The following is a 23,438-nucleotide window of genomic DNA, read 5'->3' as shown; positions in this document are numbered from 1 at the left end:
GGGGGTAACCGCCGGGTCACGCCTGTCAGCAGACTCTCAGTTATACACGCCGCTGGGGACGGCAGATACGACCAGGGGGGGGAGAGACTGCGGCGCTGACATGATGAGGGACATGAGGGCCACACATGCACCATCATCATCATCATCATCATCATCTTCACTCAACAATGAAAGTCTCATAAACTCCGTGTGTGTTTGAACGTCGCTTTAAAAGCTGGTTTCTCACGGGACTCAGGTGTGGTTTTAAACTTTGTTTCTACACTTTATCTGTTTCATTTCTAATCGGGTCAGCTACAGTGATATACTGAGATTTGTTCAGTAAGAAATATCTAAAAAAGACCTTTTTTTTATACTAATTTTTTATTCTTTCGTAATACCGCAGTGTGAAGACATACAGAACATAACGAGACAAAACAAAACACACCAAAAACAATAACGATTACAAAATTATAATAATAATTAATAATAATAAAATAAATAAACAAATTAGTCAATAATAAAAACAATACAAAAAAAGCAAACCAACAAGGGTCAAGCCTTTCCATCTAAATTTTTACATGTTTTGGGTTATTGGTTTCCTTTTAAAACCTGTACATCTAATTATATTTTTCAATGTTTTGTTTTTTTTATCTTAATGTCAAGGCACGATCGACCGACCGACCTCACTGTCAGGCTACGACACGAGAACAACATCTATCATAATGCAAGGAAAAAAACAGGGTGAAAAAAATAAAACAACAAAATCTAATTTGTTGGTAAAAGTTCCTGAGAGATTGAATGTTCTTCAAGAAAGAACCTATGTTGTCCCCATGATACCATGAGTCTTTCCAGCTGAGTTTTAACATTCATTTTAGAGGAAATATTCTGTTCTTATCTCACTCCATCAATCATAAAAATGAGTTAACTGAAATGTAAACACATGAATGTCACATTAGTCCACATGTCACCTGAGCAGCGAGCCTCCCATTTGAAGGTAAGGAACATATTTTTACCATTACAGACTTATTTCAACATTCACATGATAGTTCATTGTAAGAAAGAAAACAAAAGTTTTAAACTTTTTCAATTTTGCTTGTTTTTTTCAATATTTTTAGAAGACCGTTTAATTAAATTTAACGGCCTTTTTTTCTTCTTCTTCTTCTTTTGAAGGGGCTTGTGTTTTCCAGTGTAAGTGATGCTCCCACAGAGGCAGCCGGTCCACGACCCCTATAAAAAGAGAAGGATGCCCACTTCCTTCAACCCCCAGGCATGCCAGTGCCGCCCCGAGGGAGAGGGGCCCCATCATTTATTATTTGTTCCCCTCTTGTTAAGGAAATACTTTCTCAATAGCTCTTTCTGGTTTGTATATTTTTACTGTTCTTATTTTCTTCCTTGATCCAACCCCGTCCTCTTTTATTTATTTGCTTTCTAAACACCGGCTCCACTCGTTACATTCGAGCTGCCACGAAGAAACTTTAAAAGAAATTGCTCTTGTCCCGAGTCAGGACAGTGTTTATTTGTCTGGGAGAACCTGAAGGGGTGCTTTGGGAATACCTATGTGTAGGTGACAGCTGAGCTGAGTCATACAAGCTGACCTTGGTTGCCGCTACCTCGGGGCTTTAATCAGATTCCCCTGCTGCGGCAGACTGAAGATATTTCGAGCTCGGATGTCATAATTTATCAGCTCGGTGCTGCCACTCTTAATGTAAAGACATTCCTGCTCCATGTGAACTTAATGAGATGTTATGTACACAGCACATGTTGTGTGAAATGCTGTCTCGCTGAAACAAAGTGGCCCCAGACCCGGGTTTAAAGCCAACAGTCATCGCTTTGTTTGTTGGTGTTAGTCAGGTTTTGCTGCTTTTTTCATCATCATCATCAAAAAAAAAAAAAAAAAAAGCGTGAAGAAAAGGCTGATGAAAAGGCCAAGCCACTGGCTGACCACTGATCCATGACTCAGCTTTGAAAGATCAAATCAAATTTTACGGTGCGGCAGAGTTGCCCCGGGCCTCTCGGAGTCGCCGACCGGCTTCGAGAGGTTAACGCGTTTTTTTTCTTCTCAAGTCGTCAAGGACGCGCGACGAGGACAGAAGGATACGGAGCAGCGCAGAGGTCACCGCACTCCAAATACCGGGAGCCTTTGAGACATCTAATTGTGTTATGAAAGGAGCTGAAAGTGCAAGCGTTTGAAATCCTAACGCAACACTAAACTTCTATTTTGTCTTTTTTTTTTTACATTTAAAAAACAAAAACAAAACACAAGTACAGATCTGCCCTTGATGAGAAGGTCTTATGGAGGTGCAGCAATGAACACGCAGTGAGAATCCCCCCCGGATCATTTCGTTCTTGTACTTGCATGTTCTGCTTGTGCATTTATGGATTTTATCCAGATATTCTCACATTATTTGAGCAGTTGGAGAATTGTGGTGCAATTTCATTTCACTATTTATCCTCAAATGAAGATTTTCTTTTTTTTTCAACTGTACCTAGTAAACCTGGATAAATCGTGCGAACATGCAAACTTCACGTTACTGCGGAACCCTCCATATCACCAAGTGAATATTAGATATTTGAACCTCCACGCGTCGATGTCGCCTCCTCCTCCGACGCCACAGCGGCGTCTCGCTGGGCCAGCCATCGTTCACGTCGGGACAATTAAACACATCGCCGCAGCGACTCTAAACTCCTCCTCCAGACACTGAACTCAATTATCACAGAGACTAACTCCTCATCAGCAGAGGCTCGCCGAGTGTGTCTAATCTTATCTGATCCGTTATTAGCAGCATTTTTCATCTTTATGGCAGGGCTAACAAGCCTTGGAGATTGTTAATAGCTGGGAATGTTCAAATCTCACGTTAAGCATGAAGATGAATGAGAGAAGGATCACTGCGCATAAATCACTGGGCTCTCTGCATAGTTTTACAGTGCGGGCGGGGGGCGGGGTTGGGGGGTGGGGGGGGGGGGGGGGGGGGCGTTAAGCCTGAGGATTCAGCAGCAGTTCTCATGAAACTGTTTTTTTTAACAGAAGACATCACACACAGTTTGAAGTAATCCTCGAAGCAGCAAGTTTTATTCAAATCTAAAGTACAGTCTGAAGCTGGGCCCAGAGCTGATTTATCACAGAGGGATTTAACATGAAAATTGGGGAAAGATTACAGAAGAAATCTCAACCCCCTGACAGAATAAATCACTTTTTTTTTTCAGGTTTTCTTGCAAGATTCAGGTGCGTTGAATCGACTTCACGAACCGTTTGGAGAAGCAAACACACTGCACACATTTGGCTGCCGGATCTGACGTCACTGTAAAAGGGGGGGGGCGAGGCTCTTTTATTTACTGAAGACAGGACCGCAGTTATGTCAGCGAACAGTGACAGGGTCGTAGGTTAAGAGCCGGCAATCAGATGGACTTTGAGTGATGGACGAGGTGGGATCAGAGCGGGAGACGACTCCTTCGAGCTGCTCTGTTTGTTTATATTTGTGTTTGTGTGTGAGCTGTGTTCAGCAAAACATTTATGAATGGTATGTCAGCGGCTGGCGTTGAAAACCCACATAAGGAAATATCCCTGCCCGACTCTGAATGGATGCAGGTTTAGCAGCACAGCCCCCCCCCCTCGTCCCTCCCACCAGGCTTAGACAGCTCCATCTTTCTTAAAAGTCTCGGGGTCATCTGCCAGCGACCTGTTATCAATGGCCCTGCTTCGGCCTCCAGACTGCATTAATCTGTCATGATAAGTTTACATCTGCACCAGCGGCTGCACTGGTACTTCAAGCTGAAGCTTCATTTTTTTTTTTTGTTCTTTTGTCCGTCTTTCAACCCGCCTGCCGACGAGCATCCAGCCGGTCTGACTCACAGGCAGCACAGCCTCGCCTCCTCCTCCTCCATCAGACTCCTGGACCACAAGAGATACACAAATACACAACGAGAGGGTTATAACTCGCACAGACTGTCATGACAAACATCCTCACGAGTGCATTCGAGGATACCACAGAGGGGTCGCTTCATGTGAAACTGCCACCAGATTCCCATCAGATAATCGGCGATGTGGATCATCTTTTGTATAAATAATCTCACGGTGTCAAACCAAACAGAGTGCAAAGTTTACAACAACTGTCTTACACATTTTAAAAGCTTTAAAGTTGAACTGTAAACTAGCGAAAAGAGGTCATTCAAAAAAAAAAATGAATGCCATCTATCCCTCCATGGAATGGATGCATGTATGGATGGCATTGCAATTCACAATAACTTTTTGAGCTATTTATAGTTCATTCTTGAAGATTTCAGGAATCTCTCCTACCGACACCACCAAAAAATGTCGGCATCTTTTCTCTCATAGTCCCACAAACCTGACTAAGACCAGATGTCTCTCTAATGTTTTCACTCTTAATCCTCCGCATTGTTGAAAATCCCTCCAGTGCACGAGAAGAACCTCCTTTAAAAGAACCAACGCAGCAGAAAGCAGCAGACTTACTGATCATGCAGAATGATCCAAACATGAAGAAAAGACTTTGAATGCGACTTTATTAATTTGAGCGCCAATTTTATAACTTGCTTTATCTTCCAACTTGCCTGTAAAAAAAAAAAAATCTCCAACTGAATTAGCTAGATTTGTGACGAAATTGCTAAAAAAGGTTTTCAACATTTTGCATTGGTAAATTTGCATAAATCTGAAGGTGTTCACCCTGCAAATGTACAACAAGATTATTGCACATACTCCTACTGCTGCAAATAAAAATGAATGTCGAAACTAAAACAGTATTTAGTGTTCGTTTTGAAAACTACTCAGAATTTGGAACTACAATGCTCTGTTGTCTAGTAACTTCAATTCTTGCTCATTTGAGTAGCTGCTCTGAACCTTTGATCGCAAACGTGGAGCCGGGAGCTGGGAGCTGGGAGAGAAGTTTCTAGGGTCAAGAATGAACTTCAAGAGTCAAGTTTTTAAGCCAACATGAAAGAAAAAATTATATGCACATCATAACGGACAAACTCCTGATGAACGTCATGTGAACAAAAAGCTGCGACTTCACAGGCCTCACGATGACGGCGGTGGTAATCCTGCATACCGGCCTCACTCAAACAACGTCTTGCTAATGGACGTTGGGCTCAACTTAATTCTGCATGTCATAGATTTGACAACTTTTAATGTGACGTTGGGGACAGAGGGGCATTTTACATGTGCTTTGAGTATATTTTAGGTACCATTTACGATTTACAAGAGTGCCATTTGTTTTCCTGCTTATGGAGAGTGTCTTTTGCGTCAGCAGCTTCAAAATCGGTACTTAACCTAAAAAAAGATGTTCTTCTCAGTCAATCCACTTGTTGCCGTGTCATGCAGCGGCGTGAGTGGAACACAAAGAACATGAATGAATTACGTAGTAACATTGGTTCGCATCAAGAGCGAGCAAAAAAAAAAAAGCAGCGAGCATCTGCCCAAACTGCTCCGAGATGCTTTCACGGACGATAAGCCACCCAGTAACGACAGCCCGGGGTCATTAGGGTCTGTTGTGCAGACAGTTTTCCTCGGCACGGAGGGAATAAACAACCACCGTTTTCATTTCTTATTCATGGCTTTAATCACGGATGACAAAACATCCAGTAAATAAAGAAGGAGAAGGGAAGAAAGTTGGCACGGCCTGCGTGCCTTTCCTGCAACTTAAATGTCTTTGGGACAGCCTGTTGGGTAATGAGAGGGAATTAAAACTGTGGCGAATTTGTAAATGTGTGTAAGAGGGGGCGCTGACAGTAACAGGCTGGCGTGGAGGAGCGCTGGCAGTGGCCCAGCTCACAGCGCCGACAGTGTGAGGTCCTCTTCGCCCATTCTAATGAGGTTTTCTTTGAGGGTCTGAGCTCGGGGGGGGGGGGGGGGGGGGGGCTGCAGCAGGGCCCCCTGGGGGTCAGATGGGCAATGGAAGGGCCAGGAGGAAGTCTGCGACGGGCAGAACGGGATTGCTGAAGTGCGTCAGTCCACATACCAGGATGGCAGATGGTTAAACAACCTCTACGGACGGAGCGAGAGCGGCAGAGACGTCTTTCAAGGTCACGGACAGGAAGCCGCATCACGCTCGGGAGCCGTTTCCTCTTTGACCCCCCCCCCCCGCGTGGCCCGGCACGTGATGTCAACCCTTTTGTCTCACATACCAAAACAACGCCGTGGCGTGCAGGTGCCACTGTACCAGCTTCTTGGCCAAAGCGGGAGTTGCATTACTCACAGCAATGCTTTTGTTTAAGGAATTCTCCGTTTTCCTGTTTTGCGACGCGAAGCTCAAAGGTGAGGAATGTCGAAAGTAAACAGATCAGGCAAATTTGAAATCTAATGAAATCATCCTGGGACCATGATGTGTTTTTACACCTCAAAGTCTTCATTCCTCTTGACATGTTTACATAATATGTGGCACATAGAGCACCGTAGGGGACGTCTGCTTTCATTTGACCCGCCGTCTCACACATTGAAAATATACAGTACTTGTCAGGGAAGCCTCAGAGCTTAAATAATTTAATTGCAATCAGACGCCGCATCGGCGGATTTAAACACCTTCAAAACGTATCAGAGGAATGACATGCTGCAGTGTTTCTGTTGGCATGTTAAACCCCGTCCCACTGACTGACAGTTGCACCAACAATTAAAACCCGCACCACCTCAAAGTCCTCTCACGCCTCCGGTATAAACCCTAAAATTTTATGGTTCTCACTTAAGAATAACGACCCGTAGCTCCATTATGAGGGTTGTGAGTTGCAGGGGACCGCTTCGTATTTACGGCGGCTCTTCATTTTAAAATGTGCAAAAGAGACGTGGATCGGCACAAGTGCATTATGGTCCGTTGCGGCACATCAGGTCTTAAACTTGAAACGCTCTTAAAATGCATAACTGCAGCTGTAAAAACCAATCCCGGGGGGGAAAGGTGTTTTTCTTTTTAATTTCTCCTAAAATAAATTATTTGAGAGATTTCGGAAAACAGAACATCTTCAGTGGGAACCTGAACCAGTAAAATAAAGCTAGAAATATGTGTGAAATGAATCTGTAAATGAATCATTGTGCTCGTTTATTCTGTAACTTTATTGTTTATCCTCCGTTGCCACTGTCGGAGGGTTTTTACCTCGTCTGTTCTGTCGTGGATAAATTCAGCTCAGCTCACAGTTAAAACTTCAACCGAAATGTTGAACCGGTTGCTGACCTGTAGGCGACGATCTCCATGTCTCTGGCCATCTTCTCGCCGAGGAGCTCCTGATAGTCGTCACACTGGTCCTTCATCTGGGCCTGCAGGTCAGCCTCCTTGTGCCTCATCTCATCTATAGTGCACTGAGTGACACAGACAAATAAATATAGAGAGATGCAGACATATGGAGACACACACACACGTGCGCACACACACACACACACACACAAAGTTGCACTCACACACAGACAGCCAGACAGAGACACACACTCACACAGAAGCAGGCAGACATATATATGTAAACACAGATACACACAGACACACACTCACACCCAGACGCACACACACACACACACACACACAGGGTGGGGTTCAGACGATGAGATTAAATGACAGAATCAGCTCAAACCACTGGTCCATTACGGCTCCTGATTACATTAATCAGTCCACTCTCGTACCTCCAGCTCTGCAATCTCGTCCACGTACGCAGCCTCCTTCATCTCCACCTCGTCCTCCAGCTCCTCGCTGCACTTCTCCAGCTCCGCCAGCTCCTTTTCCAGCTTTGAAATCTACATGAATAGAAAGGAGAAAACTGCAGATGTTAAAAACGTGCCCGCGAAACAGACATCTCCACTGACCCTCTTCTGTGGGTCTGATTTGATGACGACAGATGACGACAATGTTTCATTCACAGCGATTTCCAGCTTATAAACAGCAGCTGAAGAGTGATTCAGGAGAGCAGATGATTGACATTAAAGACCAGTGTCGTAATATCGTCGAATTACTGCCTTGTCCTTAAATAACGTCTCTACATGAATACTGAACATCTGAAGTGTAACATCTCGCCTGTCATGGTGTCCGCTGGTGTCTGTTCAACATCCCCAACAGACAGAATAACATTTGCATTCATCTGAATCATCGTTTTGGACCCCCTGATGACAGCAAATCCTATATTTACACTTGTATCAGCTCTGTTTTGCAATTCATCCCGGCCAGTTGTAATGTGGTCCAACTAAAACTTCCCTTGCATGCCGAGAAACATTCACGAAACCTTTCATACAAACAATCACTCTTCCACGATGAGAATTTCCACGGATTCTCCTCACAGTTGTCTCTGATCCGCCGTAAACATTTTTGGTCCCGGATGATCTTGCTGCAATGTTGAATGTTCACGTTTTGTAAAAGTTGCAGATAATGAAACACATGTAGGGGAAAAAAACAATTATGAGAGCAAAAAAAAAAAGGGAAAAAAAGCCCATATTGATGATCAAACACGTATATAAATTTGCATAAAAAAACAACGACAGATACAGGAAGACATGCATGTATTTCTAAGAACTGACTGTGACAACTAACCAAGCAAATGCAGATAAAACAGGATGGTTTACTGCATCCGCAAACTGAGCGAGGAGCATCCCTCTTCCAGACGTCTGAGGCTGCGGCGTCCCGCCGTGAGTAATTACAGCAATCACTGAAGTTCAACAATTAGCTGTCTGAGCCAGATGGGGATCCAGGCGGTCCTGCTCGTCTTTCGGCCAGATCTTGTGAGCGAGAAGACGGCCCGGTCACTCCTCGCACTTCCCAAAATGCCCGGGTGGCTCAATCGCAGTCTCCCTTCAGCTTCCCCTGTCACGTTACATGGAGTCAGGCCCCATCAGCTCCTGCTCTATCGCATACATTTGTGCATCGGGGCTGATTTCACCGCAATCTGTTTGTTTGGCCATGTTGTGTCTCGGTGAGAAACCAGACCCGAGGCGTCCATCAGCGGGCATCGGGAGAGGGGGAGGGGGGGGGGGGGAAACGGAGCAGATCAGGCCGAGCTGTCCATCCGTCAGGCACAAGTTGACTGCTGCACGTTAGAGAGAAGCGGATGATGCCGAGAGAGTTGTGCTGTGGTTACAGAGGCTGCCTGTTTATTTAAAGAGCTTGGAGGTAGAGCCGCAGCCTCGGTAATGAGAACCAAACCACCATGTTTGTTACAGATGTGGTTTTGTGCCAGCTGTGTGTGGTCAGACCGCTGGGACGTAACGGAGAAGACGGTAGACGAAGCAGGAGGTGGTTTTTTCCTGCTTTGTCTTTTGCTGTCCTGGCATGTTTCTGAACTTGTGCGGAAGAGGCCTCACATCGGTGTGGGTGTGTGGAGTTATAAGGCGTTTATGATGTTGCCGGCGCTTTCAAAGACTGTACTTAATATACCGAGGACGCGGAGGGCAATAAATCCTGTCTGAGCTGCAGCCGAGCCCTTCACATCTCCCGCTGAAAGTGTCCGCAGAGTAAACACTCTGGTCAGCAGGATCTCCCACACTGTTGCTGCGCTGTCAGTCAGCTGCTCTCGACTCCCCTCGCCTGCTGTGGGAAACCATTCATTTCCACCATTATGTCTGATTTAAGAGCTGATGTGCAACACAGGGCCAGTTCTGAGTTGTCAGGCACGTCTTTTTTTTTTTTTTTCTCACCAAGGAAAAGGTTAGAAACGTGTTATGGGAAGATCGCAATCAGTCAGCAGGAACCAAAAGGCTGAAACGACGTGTGAATATGAGACCTGAAGGGTATGTTTCCCCAGTAGGAATGTATATTTTCATACTTGGTCTGCACTGGTTACTCGATGCAGAGTTTAGACTCCCAAACAGGTGCAGAGGCAGGAGACAAGTAAATAAATCTGCCAAACGGGGAACTTTTCCTATATTTATCGTTGCATCTCAACGGAATCGTCAGCATAAAAAGCCAGTGTCATCAGCTAATGAAATCTACCGATCATTTAGTTAGACAAGCCAACCTAGTTAAGGGAACCAATGAAGCCACTTGGATGAAGACTGAAACGTCGTCCAAGACATTTGACCAGTTGCCCTGATTAGGCTTTTTCCATATTTATTGACTTCCTGTCAGTAGGCAAGTGGGGTTAGGTTTAAATTATTACTGAATTCAAAATATCACTCCTACTGGTTTACAAAGATCTCAATGGTTTATTGCAACATTTGTGATGTTTGGTTATGTTGTGAACCAAACAGGCCTTTCAGGAAAAACTATGTTAGCTTTTCAATAAACCAATTATTTGATGTATGCTGATTTTCAGGGATGATTTGTCATCATCCAAGGACAAATTGATTGGATTTTGGGATGTTAACAACGGACTGTTTTTTGTTTGTTTTTTAATCACCACACAATGGTCAAATCCCTGGTTTTGTGTGTGGAGTTTGCATGTTCTCCCTGTAGTTTGTCTCTATGCACTTTGGATCATCCAACAGCCCAAAAACACGTGTGAACGTGAGTGTCTGCATTTCTCCGTACGCCTCACCAGCTATACGAGAACATCACAGTCACGTCTGCAAAAACTCTGTAACTAAGAATAAAGACTGTAAATAAGACAAAAGCATCGAGCCAGCTGCAGCATTAATCTATATGTTGTATGAAGACATGACAGCGGTATGAACCGTCCCCACCGACTCGCAACAAAAACTCCCCAGTGTCTCAAAAATACTCAGACCTGCTCGTCGGGAGTATAATTACACCATGATTGCGTGATGGACATCTGGATACTGAACTCAAACAAAGCGCCTGCTGACTTGAATGACAAAGGTCACGTCAGCCTGAAACATTCCCATTTTTCTGCGCCGTGTGGCCACATGCTTATTAATGTCTCCCTGTTCGGTTCACTTATGTTTTACAAACAGGAAACCTCCGTAGATTAAAAACACATTATAGGAGCAGGAAGCTGGAGGTTACTTGCTGGTGGATGTGTTGGTCAACATTTAGACAGACATCTGTTTTAAAACAATAGACTGCGAAATGAATGATTTTGGAGCCGCAGAGAATTTGATGAAAAAGAATAACAGCTGGAGTAACAAGCTCCTTTAGAGAAATCCTGTCTTTGACATCAGGGTTGCCAGGTCTGCTGTTTTCCGCCCATTCATTTAATTCAGTAACCGAAAGAGGTTTATACATCATTTTTAATACCAGTTGGTTTGAAACCTAAATATATTCGTCTCAGCTAAACAATGTTTAATGTTCTGAAGCGATGAAACATCGCCACCTCAATCAAATCTCTCGAAAGCTCAGAAATGCATAATTACTGACATTCCTAGTATCTTTAAAGGAAAACAAATCTGATCTTAACAAATACTTGTTAGATATGGAGGATTAAATTTGCCTAAATCTAATAAATACATACATTATTAAATAGTTATTTAAATGTGTCATTAATTAATTAATATTGGAATTTAATATATAATGTGTCATTAATTCATTAAACTAAAAAATTCATTTTATATTAAATAATATATGTTCACCATTTAATTATTTATATCATGATTCAGTGTTGTAGCCCATTCATACAACATTCCAGAAATAAATTGCCAACACAGACGCATGCAGACCACATTTGTAAATTGTAAATTCTTCTTCTCACAACCATCCATCACTCTTTTTTTTTTCAACTTTCAGGCAAGAAAGTTAACATAGGCTTTACACTTTTAACTTTCCTATTTATTAGTGCTGACAGACTACCTCTGGACCATTTTCTAGTCAAGCTTCTATAGGTTTAGATTACAAAGACATTTTACTGCACTGAGCTTTTCTCCATTTCTCACTCGTGTCTCCCTCGTGTCTTGTCCTCGCTCTCTGCACCTTCTGAAGCACATCTGATAGAAGAACTGGACATTTGCGATTTGTCTCCTTTCTCAAATAAACTGAAGCACAAATGTGCCAGGCACATCCAACGTGTCTTCGTACCACATTTTGGAATTTGGGTGAACTGACGAAGTAGAAAGTGAGGCCACTCACCAGGTCCTTAATCTCGCCGACATCCTTTATCTTTGACAGGTCTGTGACTGTTGACCTTGCAGTTCCTCCCACTTCCACTTCCTTTCCATCACTGCCGAGATCCACAGTGGAGGAGGACGCGCCACACTCAAACTGCAAATGCAGATAAGAAGTCATGAAAGTTTTCTGCACTTCATAAAATTACCAGGTCTTTAGATTTGTGCCTACGAATGACTGTGTGGAGGGTAGTGCTCCTTTTTTTTTTTTTTCCGCAGGCGGTGGGAAAGTGCACTTTGACAGAGGGAGCAAAAGAGCAATCACGGCCTCACGCTGGCAGACGGTCGCCGCTCTCATCGCGAACGCCACATTTCGTGATTAGATGAAACAGACGCAGCAGAAACAAGCAACACGGAGGCTGCACAGGTGTGTGGAAGTCAGCCAGCAATCACCATTACTGTTCAAATCCAATAGCAATCATTTTAGCATCGAGACAATTGCGTCTGGTAATCGAGGCCAGGCGTAAGACGGGACGGTGTCCAGCTGGCGAAGGGAAGAGGCTGAGTGGGAGAGAGAGGCGAGTGCAGAGACGGGGGGGGGGGGGGGGGGGGGGTTTCAGGGGAACGGGAGAAACGCACATAAAAACACATTCAAACATACACGTAAGTATATATATTTATAAAAATACACCAGTCGCTCCTTAGCCATCCCTCCAAATGAAGGACACACACACACACACACACACACACACACACACACACACACACACACACACACACACACACACACACACACACACACACACACACACACACACACACACACACACACACACACACACACACACACACACACACACACACACACACACACACACACACACACACACACACACACACACACACAGGCGTCCACTCCTGTGCTGCTAAAGAGCCTGGGAAGGCGGCCTGCAGTCTGATTACAGCCCTGACCTTTGAACTGGGCAGACATCCTCACCCCAGAGGGGGTCAGACCCACCGGAGCTACAGCCTGACCCCCAGAGCAGTACCTCTGTAACACACACACACACACACACACACACACACACACACACACACACACACACACACACACACACACACACACACACACACACACACACACACACACACACACACACACACACACACACACACACACACACACACACACACACACACACACACACACACACACACACACACACACACAGGTGGACAAAGGCGATCTGTCGGGGTACGGTGCTGCACCTCCGAATTCCCAGCTTCTTCCCTGGTGTTGTGTTAAGAGGTAAAGAAAACACGGTGGGGTGTTGCTGTGTGATTTGTGAAAGCGGAGATTTACGTCTCGACTGAAGGGACAGCGAGACAGACAGAGAGAGAGACAGAGAGAGAGAGAGAGAGAGAGGGTGAGAATAAAAAGGGGGGAGGGCTCGTTTGACCATTAGGCAGATGAAGTGCTGCTCTCTGTTTTTTTTACCCCCCCACCTCCGATACCCATTCATTTAGAGAAAAGACCAATTATGAATTGATCGACAAGCCAATAAAAGTAATACAACTTTTTTATAACAAGCAGCAAAGAGGGAAAATCAACTAAATAAACACCTTTTGTGATGCGAATTCACTGTGTGAGAATGTTGCTCAATACTTGTTTTTACACTCTTGGATGTGAACCCACAAAAACATATATGTAAGCGAAGAAACTAAATATTTCAATTTAATTTGTCATGCCGCATGATAAAGTAACCGGAGAAATATATAAAATGTGAAAGCCGTCATTCTCCAGGAGAAGTTAACTTCGACTAATGCAGGAGTACAGATACTTGGATACGTGTGTGGAAAACAGAAAGACTTGGTTATGAGTACATGCTCTGACAAAAAGACATTAATTTCATCCTATTGGACAGAGTGTGGTCACGTGATCGCTGTGTGCAACTGTTACCATCAGCTGCTTTGATCCTTTCACTGAAGTTTCAAGTACAGATGTCAGGAGTGACAGTTAAAACCAAGTACAAATACTTTCCAGTGTTGTCTCACGCCATCAACACTGGTGCATTATTGAAAGTTACACAGCTGTAGATTGTTGAAGTGGCGTTTCGTCTTGCTCATTTCTGATTTATGTAGTTTACAGAGGCGAATCCCTGCAACCCATTAAAGGATTTAGAAGGTTTAGTTGGTTCATCATCTACTTTAGTGGACAATAGTGGAGATTTGTCTTTGTAATGGCTGTTACAGCGCACATTGAAGCACATGGTAAGAATATTAGCAATTAAAAAACACTGGATATTTGTGGAGCAACAAGAAGATGGGAACATTTTCAAGGTCAGGTGAGGAAAACAGTAATATAAAAAAAATGTCTTTGTGTTAGAAAGTCCTTTTTATTTGGGGAAAAATAATAATAGAACACATAACAAATCCAAACTGAGTGGTAGAACTGACTCAAGCTGAGTGAAGTTTAAGGTCATAATCTGTGACTCAGCATTTTCATGAATAAAACCAAAAATAAAGCCACATTTCTTTTTTTGTTGGTTTGTTTGCTTGTTTGTTTGTTTTTTAACCAAATCATGGTTGATGGAAGCTCTTTTAATCACATCACTTCATTGTACGTCTAAATAATCCTCCAGCTGTTTGAATCTGCAGCTCATAATGTTCTGACAAGGGCATGAAATTTAAAAGACATTATCCTCAAATATGATTGAAGTTTGCACAACTTCCAGAGTGCAACTTCAACACGTACATGTGATACTAATCAAATAGTCATACCAGTGATTAGTTTTTGCTCAAGGATCCTACAGATGATCTCAGAAGTCCAACAAGACTATGGGCTGCTATATTGGGCAACAGCAAGTTTGACTTCACAGTATTTGGTTCTAAAGTGGGGGTTTTTTCGAGTCAGAAGCGAGTTTTTCCTTTCCAGGGTCCATGAGGCTGCCCTGTTGTAAGGCAAAACTAAAAATGGAGACGTTGCTCCAACAACATTTATTCACAGGGGGGAAAAATTGTCTGTCGGGAAAAGAAAAGAACATTCAAACATCCACTTGTCAGCATCTGAAATATTATGGGAAAAAGGACTCAACTCAAGTACTTGCAGGGAACATCGGCTGCTGGTAGACACACTCCGGCCAACGGGACATCGTTTACCAAGACATAAAATAACACCCTCCGTCATACTGCACGAAGTGATGCCCGTCTGTCACTTGTGTGTTCAACGGCGTCATATTATGCAATATTCACTTTGTAATGGTTTCCCAACAGAAAGAATCGTCCCCATAACTGGATCGTATGTCCTCTCTCTCCCTGGCTTGTTTAATTCTTTTTAAAAAGTGCGTTGCTCCAACGAGCAAATCAGAAATCAAACCCTATATCGTGTCATCGGGGGTTTAGCCAATCACAATCAAGGTATGTCCCCCCCCCTTTGACTCCTCCCACAGTTAGGCGGCTCTACTCTGGCACAGGGCACCACAAGAGGAAGCACTTCTTCCTCTTCTCAAGATGGGAATGTGTAGGCGGAGCCAGTCCAGCTCACACAGACACAGCAGATTCTGAATGCAGCTCCTATGATCCAATATTCAAATGGAGGGAAAATCATCAAGGGAATAGCTGGATTTGGGGGAAATAAACTTTGAATACAACGTTTTTAGTCAAACCATGTGAAGGTGTTGAAAAGCTGGATAACATGACCCCTTTAATGCCTGTCCGTTCGTATGAGAGCAAATCCAAACAGTTTTTGTGTCTCGCGTCACAGTGTGTTGTACCTGGAGGCACTCAGCCAGCTGGCAGTAGTACTCCTTCACGTCCAAGATGGGAGAGATGTCGGGGCTGCCAAATCCAAGACCCGCTGCTGCCACCATCCTGTCGTCGGGCTCCAGGAGGGTTCCCACCTCCTGATCGTACAACACACAGATATGTCAGAGCCTCTGAACTTCTCGCATTCAATGTACTGTTCTTAAATCACATTTAATGCACTCCCAGTAGACCTGGGTAGATAAATGTCCTCGCAACGAGAATGTTCATTTCACTCCCTTATATTTATTTTACGCACGGCACACATGATCCATTTATGAATGGAGATGACATTTTAATCGATCAAACCACATATAAACTTCAATAAACGGACGGAAAGGGCTCGCCACAACTGGGAAATGCTGTTAATGATGAATCAATAGTGCAATGGCACAGTATCAACGGTGACTGAAGGTATTTTGCTGTGAATGCATACGAACCCACACAAATCCATGTTTTTCAAGGAATTCCATGTTATAAAAATGCTTAATGACAACTCATCAATGGACAAAATAAATGTTAAAGAATGCATAATGTAACATTAGAGATGCAGCAATAGAATGGTATTACATCACAGAGGTTGATGGTCGGTTTAAATCTTGTCTTGAGATAAACGTAGAACAGAACGTAATGAAATTTGAACTTGGGGGAGAATAATTCTTTGGTTTAGCAAATTATATTTGCAAAGAATAATTTCTTTGTTTGGACGGATTGGATGATAAATGTCTAACGAGAAAACTACATTATCAAGGGCACCTCCTCGTGCTCACGCGGCCTGACCAGCGTTCACCAGCCGGCATGGTTGAGTTGGTCAGCCACACATGACGATCACGCCCAACTTGAACCTGCAAGTGTTTAGTGGGGTTGAGGTCAGGACTCCTGGCAGGCCACTACATCCTCTCCACTCCCAAATTCCTAGTGGATGAAATTTGGTCTCTGACTGTGGAGATTTGGAATTTCCACAATCGCATCCTGGTGATTTGTCTTTTCTTTTTTTTTAATATATATATAGATATTGTGCTGAGACACTTTGTGAAATTTTCAATATTCATGAGCTTATCAAGAGATTTCAGTACAATGGAGAGGTACAACATATCCCACTGAAACGTTGTATAGCGGAAACTATTATGTGAAATGTCATGAAATGACCAATGAAAATGGATTATGTGTCCAAAGGTGCTTGGTTACACGCCCAACAAAGAGCTCCACATGTATGTCTTCAGCTTCCAATATGTATTCCCTTCAGTAAAAAAAAAAACCCCCACATCCATCACGGAGAAAATGAACTGCTACGGAGGCGCGGTGGCAGTCCCAACATTTTTCTCCTTCTCGCTGCACCTAAACGGCGACATGGCTGCCGATTTGTCAGGGGAATATGGGCAATCTGGGAGTGCTGATAATAACAACAGTTAATAAAACAAAGGGAACTTCTGTTTTCATTTGGTATTCAGCTGCATTTCCCGGACTGTGAGTTATCGAGCGGCTCCCGGAGGGAGTGTGTTAAACGCCGGGCAGCCCCGGCTTTGCAGAGGAAAAAACACAGAGTGATGGAGTTGCTCCTGCTTCAGCAGCCTCTCCCGCCCTCCCTCCCTCCCTCCCTCCCTCCCTCTCACTCTCTCCCTGCCGACAGCCACCAGATCTGATACAGGCCGGCGTCTGTCATCTCCTGGTGAGGTGCAGAAAATTGTAGAAGACGCAGAGAGCAGGGCGTGTGTGTGAATGTGGTATCGGGAATGATGTGTGTAGGAGATGGCGGCGGACCTGCTTCCTTTAAAAAGGCCGAGCTCCAAATTTTGACAGAAAAGAGAAACATTCAAATTGCAGCTCTTTGTCAAATTTGACCAATCGTGATCATGAAGTTATCGTTGAAGGAAACATTGTTTGGACTGTGACATGTCAACGTTCATCACGTCTATTGTCCAAGACATAATCTCACCATTTTATATCGTGTATTTCTACTATTTCTACACACTTAAGCACGTTTACACTGACGTGCTATGAAGCACATTCTGAGAATACATTATTATACAGTCATAAAGCTCAATATGAGCTGTTGGCACCCGTCTCCATGTTGTTGTGGGGAGGCTACAGCTGTTATGGAGTTTTACACCTCAAGAGAAAACAGGACTAATAAACATGTCATTTCCAAGGAAATGAAAATGTTGATGAAATTGGATTCAAGTCAGCCGATTTGTTTCTGAATGATGTTACAGGAAATGCAACATATCTGACGCTCTCGACTCCAGAACGGGCTCAGAGGTCTTTCTGTGTGGAGTTTGCATGTTCTCCCTGTGAGAAGTTGTTTTTTTTTTTTTTTTTCTCCATATACTCTGGTTTCCTACTTTAGAGTTTAATTGGACCTTTGCCACAACGTCTGCACCAAGCTGCTCGCCATTAAAGAAAGACTTAATATGGCTCAACACGCAATTTTAGTGTTTTGGTTCTAGAAAGGTTTCACATTTACACAGCAACGTTTTGAAAACAATATCACTGAAATGGAAGAAATGCTAAAATGATGTCGTTTTTCTGTTTAGCCACTCGGGAGTCGTTTTTGATGGTGAATAGTCAAACGACGAAGTTGAATTGCTATTAAGTTTGACTGTCGTCTATAAAACTACCAAGTCCCAGGAGAGTATGGACTGCGTGTCGTGAAAGTTGCGTTTTTGCCCATCTACAAGACGACTGAGTCAGAGAGTTTTCAAAAAATTCCACCTTGATAGCCATTCTCAAAACATACGAGTTGAATCCTCCTATCCCTGCTTCCTTGTTGGGAAAATTTCTGCACAAAAACTGCAGAACCGCGTCTTGTTGGTCACATAAATCAAGTTCATCTCTCGATATTGAAAATGTGCTGAAATATTTACTCTGAATTGCCTCATTCTCACTCGGCATTTTTAATTCCTTCAGGTATCTTTCCGTCGTCTGCCACTATTCGCCGAGTTGACCGGGGTCATCGCAGCTGTGTGTTTGTCGCCACAGATCTGGGCAGGCCTCCAACACTGCTGTCTGACCTAAGTGCTACATTTTGAGCCACTTCCATAGCTATAAACTGTTGGTGCTTCATCACAACACTCCCCCCCCCTCTCACCGTGGAGTGCTGGGCCTCCATGTTGGCCAGCTGCTGCTCGTAGATAGCTACTTGCTCCCTCAGCGCCAAACACTCGGCTGTCACTGCGTCCACTTCCTGGAAAAGCAAATGAAGTTAACAGATGCTGGAAGTAACAAAGCTCGGCTTCATTTCTGGAGGTGTCGGAGAGGAGCGGGCCGGACGAAACCGCGGGTCGGAGGAGCACACGCCCGCGCCTCCCCTCGGCCCCCTCCCCTCCCCCCGGGACGCCACATTTGAAGGAACACCCGGCGCCGGCACAGCCACCCCGTTTCACTGAACAGCACATAGGCGCCGCAATGCAGAGGAAAAGCAGGGGGGGGGAGGAGGAGGAGGAGGAGGAACAGGAACAGGAGGAAGATGAGAAGGAGGCTAACTAGACACAAAAGCCCCAACACCCAATCCATTTGCCAGCAGGGGTTCTCCAGCTCATCTCGTCTTCAGAAAGAACGAGATTAATTGGCGCCGAGTGCAATTACCGAGGGTTGTCTGCTTCTACATGTTGGCACACGAGGGGAGTGTTTGGTGGCGGGACTGTGGATCCCGGCTGGGAGGGTGGACGGGGGTCACCGGTTGTTTTGAATATAAAAAAGAAACTTGAGGGGGAGCGAGGGAGTGTGACTCTGCACTAATTTCCTGGACTGGTAGATCAAACTGTGAACCCAACGCCAAGTTCTGATTAATGACATAAAGCTCAGTGGGTAAACGGGCTCTTCCGCCGTCATCTGTAAGTATGTTGGATGTCATTCACAAAACCTGAGCCCATCCGCGTTGACTCGGACAGTGGACGTGACTAAACTCCTGTTTGGATCTGGGTATCGAAGCATCTACCGATTTATTAAATGACCTGTTTATCTTGAGGTGAAGAGAAAACGCTAGTTGTCTCAGTGGGTGGTCGCTAATGGTTCGATTCCCCCGTCTCACCCCTTCCATGTGCCAAAGTGTCCTTGAACTAGACGCCAATGATGATCTGCGTCAGGATGCCGCCTCCTCGCCACAGCCCGATATGTGTGTCCAGCTCTTTTTAGAGCTCTATTTGCTGTTTTTATTTTAGTTTTTTTCTTATGCTGTGCTGACTTTTTGGGAGACAGTGTTTGCTGATATTTTTTTTCTGTGGTGTTTGATGACTCTTGAATGAAGCTTTCAGAGACTCTTCAATGTAACTATAGAGGAGACAAATCCAGTGGTTCTTGGAGAAAGGCTGCCGTTCTTTATTTCGCTTCGAGGATCACAGTGTTCTGAAGCCGAATTTAGCCTGTTGTGAATGATAATGATGGTAAAGACAAGCGGGGAAAAAGTGAGAAAAAAAACAAAAAACTGTGAAAGCTGTGGGTCGTAAATCCAAAACAATGAACTGAAAGACACTTGAAAGCCTCTTGAGCTGAATGGAGCTGCCAATTTTAGTGCTAAATCTCCTTGGGTTTATTACACGAGGGACTCTGTTCACATCGCACCCCGTCCCCTGGCACATTTTCCAACATGACAATATTGATTTATGGCACTTTGCACAAATGCAGCTGCAGGTTTTTTTGGGGTTATTTTTTTTTTTTATGGTTTTGTGCTTTAATTAAGACCCTGTGTGGCTGCTTTTTAATCCATACGCCTCAGTCAAGTCTTTGAACGTAATCTCTAAGGTTTTTATTTTCAAAAGTGCCTGGACTTTTCTCTTTTATCCACTCGCTTGTCCTTTTTTCTAGCAACTTAACTGAAAATCTCTTGATTTAGGAGAAAGGGAAATTAAGTGAAGAGTGAAGATATCGCAGGAGAGAAACGCTGATCGCCCTTCTGCAGCTCTGCTCGTCCTCTCTACCTTCCCGCCGAGCCTCCCCCGCCCCACTGCAGCTGCTTCCAATACAAAACCCCAAAACAGGGCCAGCAGGAGCATTACGCCACCGTATTACAGCCTGGGTTACATCTACGAGGGAGGAATTAAAGCCTCCCTCGCGTCTGACCCCATCTGGGAGCAGAAGTTTGGCTCTGGCATGTGTGTGTGTGTGTGTGTGTGTGTGTGTGGGGGGGGGGGGGGGATTTGTAAAGTTCAGGTTGCTGAGGGCCACCAGGCCAGACTGTGAGGCTGCTGCTGCTCACCAACACCCATCAGGAAGCAGCACAAACCTGCAGCCATGCAAGAGACTCTGCAGAGCTGGGCAACACTGCCATCTAGTGGTGGGAGAACGTTATCACAGAAAGTGGTGCAGAACGTTTGCAGGACTGGTTCATGATAAGAGTCTGAGCTATATTTGTACTTTCTCTTCACGTCTATTCACCTTTTTCAGCCTCTACTAACAAAGGTTCAGTTTTATAGTGAAAATATCAAAGCAGCAGGTGAATGATGAATTTAGGAGAGATCCAGTCACATCAATACCCAGTGATTCCAAATGGAATTGTTTTTTTTTTAAGTTTGATTCAACACTGGGATACATGTTGAAATGTGATCTCTATCATGGTCTTAACCATTGATAATGATTGAACTGGTGTGTGTCCACACTGACAGAAAGAGTATTTCAATCACAATAATCATCACCAGCAAAATTCATCTGAATAAATAAAGTGATTTTTTTTTCAAATTAAATACCTGCATTACTACTTCAGTGAAAAAAATGTGAGTATAATTACATTTTGTCAACCAATCTGTAAACTTGCAACTCGTTCGGTTGTATGAACTAACAGGAATTTCTCATCGTCTTGACCCCACTTGCACTCTTTGAATTTGTTGATAATTTACACGCGTCTACCTGGGAAACGTCCTGCCGCTCCTGCTGGACGAGCACCCTCTGCTGTGCGGCCTTCTCATACTCAATCTGCACACATTCCAGCTCCATCTGCAGCTCCTCGGTGTCACACAGTATCTCATCCTGCAGAGAGACGGCGTGATGAATCTTGACGACGGTTTAATAAGACAGGCCTGTTCGTCACTGCACACTGTGAGGTTTGTCTGATGGAAGAGAATGAGTCGTGCCTGTGGACTGACTCGTGAAAAAGCCTAACTTAGGCCTGATGCCCTGCAGAGAACTATGCAGCAGACACACCCAGCAGCAGCAGCAGCAGCAGCAGCAGCAACCTACCCTCTGCCTGCGCAGCCTCTCCACCGCTGCATCCAGGCTGCGGTCGGGCGCCACCGCCGCAGAGGAGGTCCCGGAGGAGGAGGCCGGCTGACTGTCCAACTTCTCCTGGAGGTCAACGATCTGACATTCAAGGGACTCGTTCTCCTCCTCAAAACAATGAGCCTGAAGGGCAGATATTCAAGTCAGGACGGGTGCGTGCAGAGAAACGCTGCAGGACGGGCGGCGGTGACGGAGTTTGTCCTCACCACTTCAATGAGCCGGACCAGGCGGTCGTTGAGGGCGGCGATGAGGGTGCGATCAGCCACAAACCGACTCAGGCCTTCTTTGTTCAGCGTCTTGGCTGCCGCAAAGTCCAAGCTATCACAGTTACACTGGCAAGAAGCCGTGCGCCTGAGAGGAGCATGAAGACAGAATGAAGACGCACATCTGTATGGGCACATTTAGAGGGCTGCTGTGGAAAATATATTAAAGACTGAGTCTGGATTTGGTCTTGAAGTGTTAATCTTCCTGAAAGTCAATCTGAACTGACTTGATTTTTATCATAAACTTCATTTTGAGACAATAACTAAGACTTAAAATACAATACATTGCAGAGATTAACTCACCACATTTAGAGAAGCTGTTATAGTGAACAGCAGTTTAACTTTTTCTGAATGATCTACAAGATAAACATTTACTACAATCAACTACTTATGGTTAACATTGAATTGAATGTATGAGTCAGTTAACGCCTAGAAAAAAATGACTTTAAAATGAATATTTTACTCAGATCTTCATTTTACATCCTGGTTGACAAACCATGCTAATGTTCATTTGAACCTTGTGAGTGTTGTTAAATTTTCAAATGATTTTGTCTCGATTAGTCTCTTCGATCATCCAGAGGTTTTTCTGAAATAATAGCTTAGTTACCTTATGATACATTACTTTTTGAAAACAAACATTGCGTAATAATGTACCAATAATATTCTCAATTATATTGGTTAATAAGTTATTAAACTGATATATGTATGTCTGTCCTCTAACTCACATCGTTGTTTGATGTGAGCTGCCTAACTATCTAATGCTCAATGGGAAGTTTTTGCTTCAATCCTCACTTGGCATTTTAAGTATTGTCACAAATTTGGCTGGAAAACCTGAGTGATAAAAAAAGGTTATTAAATTGAAAACTCAAACATCAAAACTTTCCTAAATGACAAATACCAAATATTCCAATTGGTTCTTTTTTCATAATAAACTGAGACTATTAGTTTAAGCGAGTTCAGATATATCATGACGTTAACTCACTGACCTGGCGGAGGCGCGGTACTGCTCCCCACACCCAGCGCTCAGGCCTCCAGTCCCACTGCAGCCGTCCTCCTCGAACAGTTTGCGGTACGAAGACACTCTGAGCACGGCCATGGCGGCGTTCGGACCGAGCTACAACACAACAGGCAAATGGCGGAGGGGGGCAGGTTGAAGGTGGGTTTTATACCCCGGGGGAATGTGGCGCCGAGGTGCAGGCGACCAACTATAGCGTGAACGTCAACCGTGAAGGATTTCACGTGTAGCCGTGGCGTCGGGCCCATAACTCACTCCCTGCCTG

The 23,438-nt window shown here is 44.3% G+C and overlaps 1 protein-coding gene across 1 annotated transcript; it reads right to left on the bottom strand.

The window, feature by feature from the left end:
* Positions 1 to 3,627: 3,627 nt before the first annotated feature.
* vimr2 (vimentin-related 2) lies at positions 3,628 to 23,267 on the bottom strand. The gene is made up of 10 exons (XM_080502129.1): positions 23,145 to 23,267; positions 22,102 to 22,246; positions 21,857 to 22,018; positions 21,527 to 21,646; positions 18,774 to 18,869; positions 15,658 to 15,786; positions 11,910 to 12,041; positions 7,589 to 7,699; positions 7,149 to 7,273; positions 3,628 to 3,868 (listed from the first exon to the last, which is right to left on the bottom strand). The coding sequence occupies exons 1-10, from the start codon at positions 23,252 to 23,254 to the stop codon at positions 3,826 to 3,828; spliced, it is 1,173 nt and encodes a 390-aa protein (XP_080358255.1). The 5' UTR covers positions 23,255 to 23,267; the 3' UTR covers positions 3,628 to 3,825.
* Positions 23,268 to 23,438: the final 171 nt, after the last annotated feature.

The sequence above is a fragment of the Blennius ocellaris genome (genome assembly GCF_963422515.1).
Source record: "Blennius ocellaris genome assembly, chromosome: 9".
Classification (NCBI taxonomy): Eukaryota; Metazoa; Chordata; class Actinopteri; order Blenniiformes; family Blenniidae; genus Blennius; species Blennius ocellaris.
The sequence above is the reverse complement of the archived record's forward strand: the minus strand, read 5'-3'. Positions and strand labels throughout refer to the sequence as shown.

Bases quoted from the DNA above. Each gene is read 5' to 3' on its own strand.
- vimr2 (XM_080502129.1), bottom strand. From the start codon at position 23,254: ATGGCCGTGCTCAGAGTGTCTTCGTACCGCAAACTGTTCGAGGAGGAC. The intron at 15,787-18,773 runs GTGAGAGGGGGG...TTGTACGATCAG, and splicing joins TGGAGGCCCAGCACTCCACG to GAGGTGGGAACCCTCCTGGA. The intron at 3,869-7,148 runs GTCAGCAACCGG...CTTGTGGTCCAG, and splicing joins ATGGAGATCGTCGCCTACAG to GAGTCTGATGGAGGAGGAGG.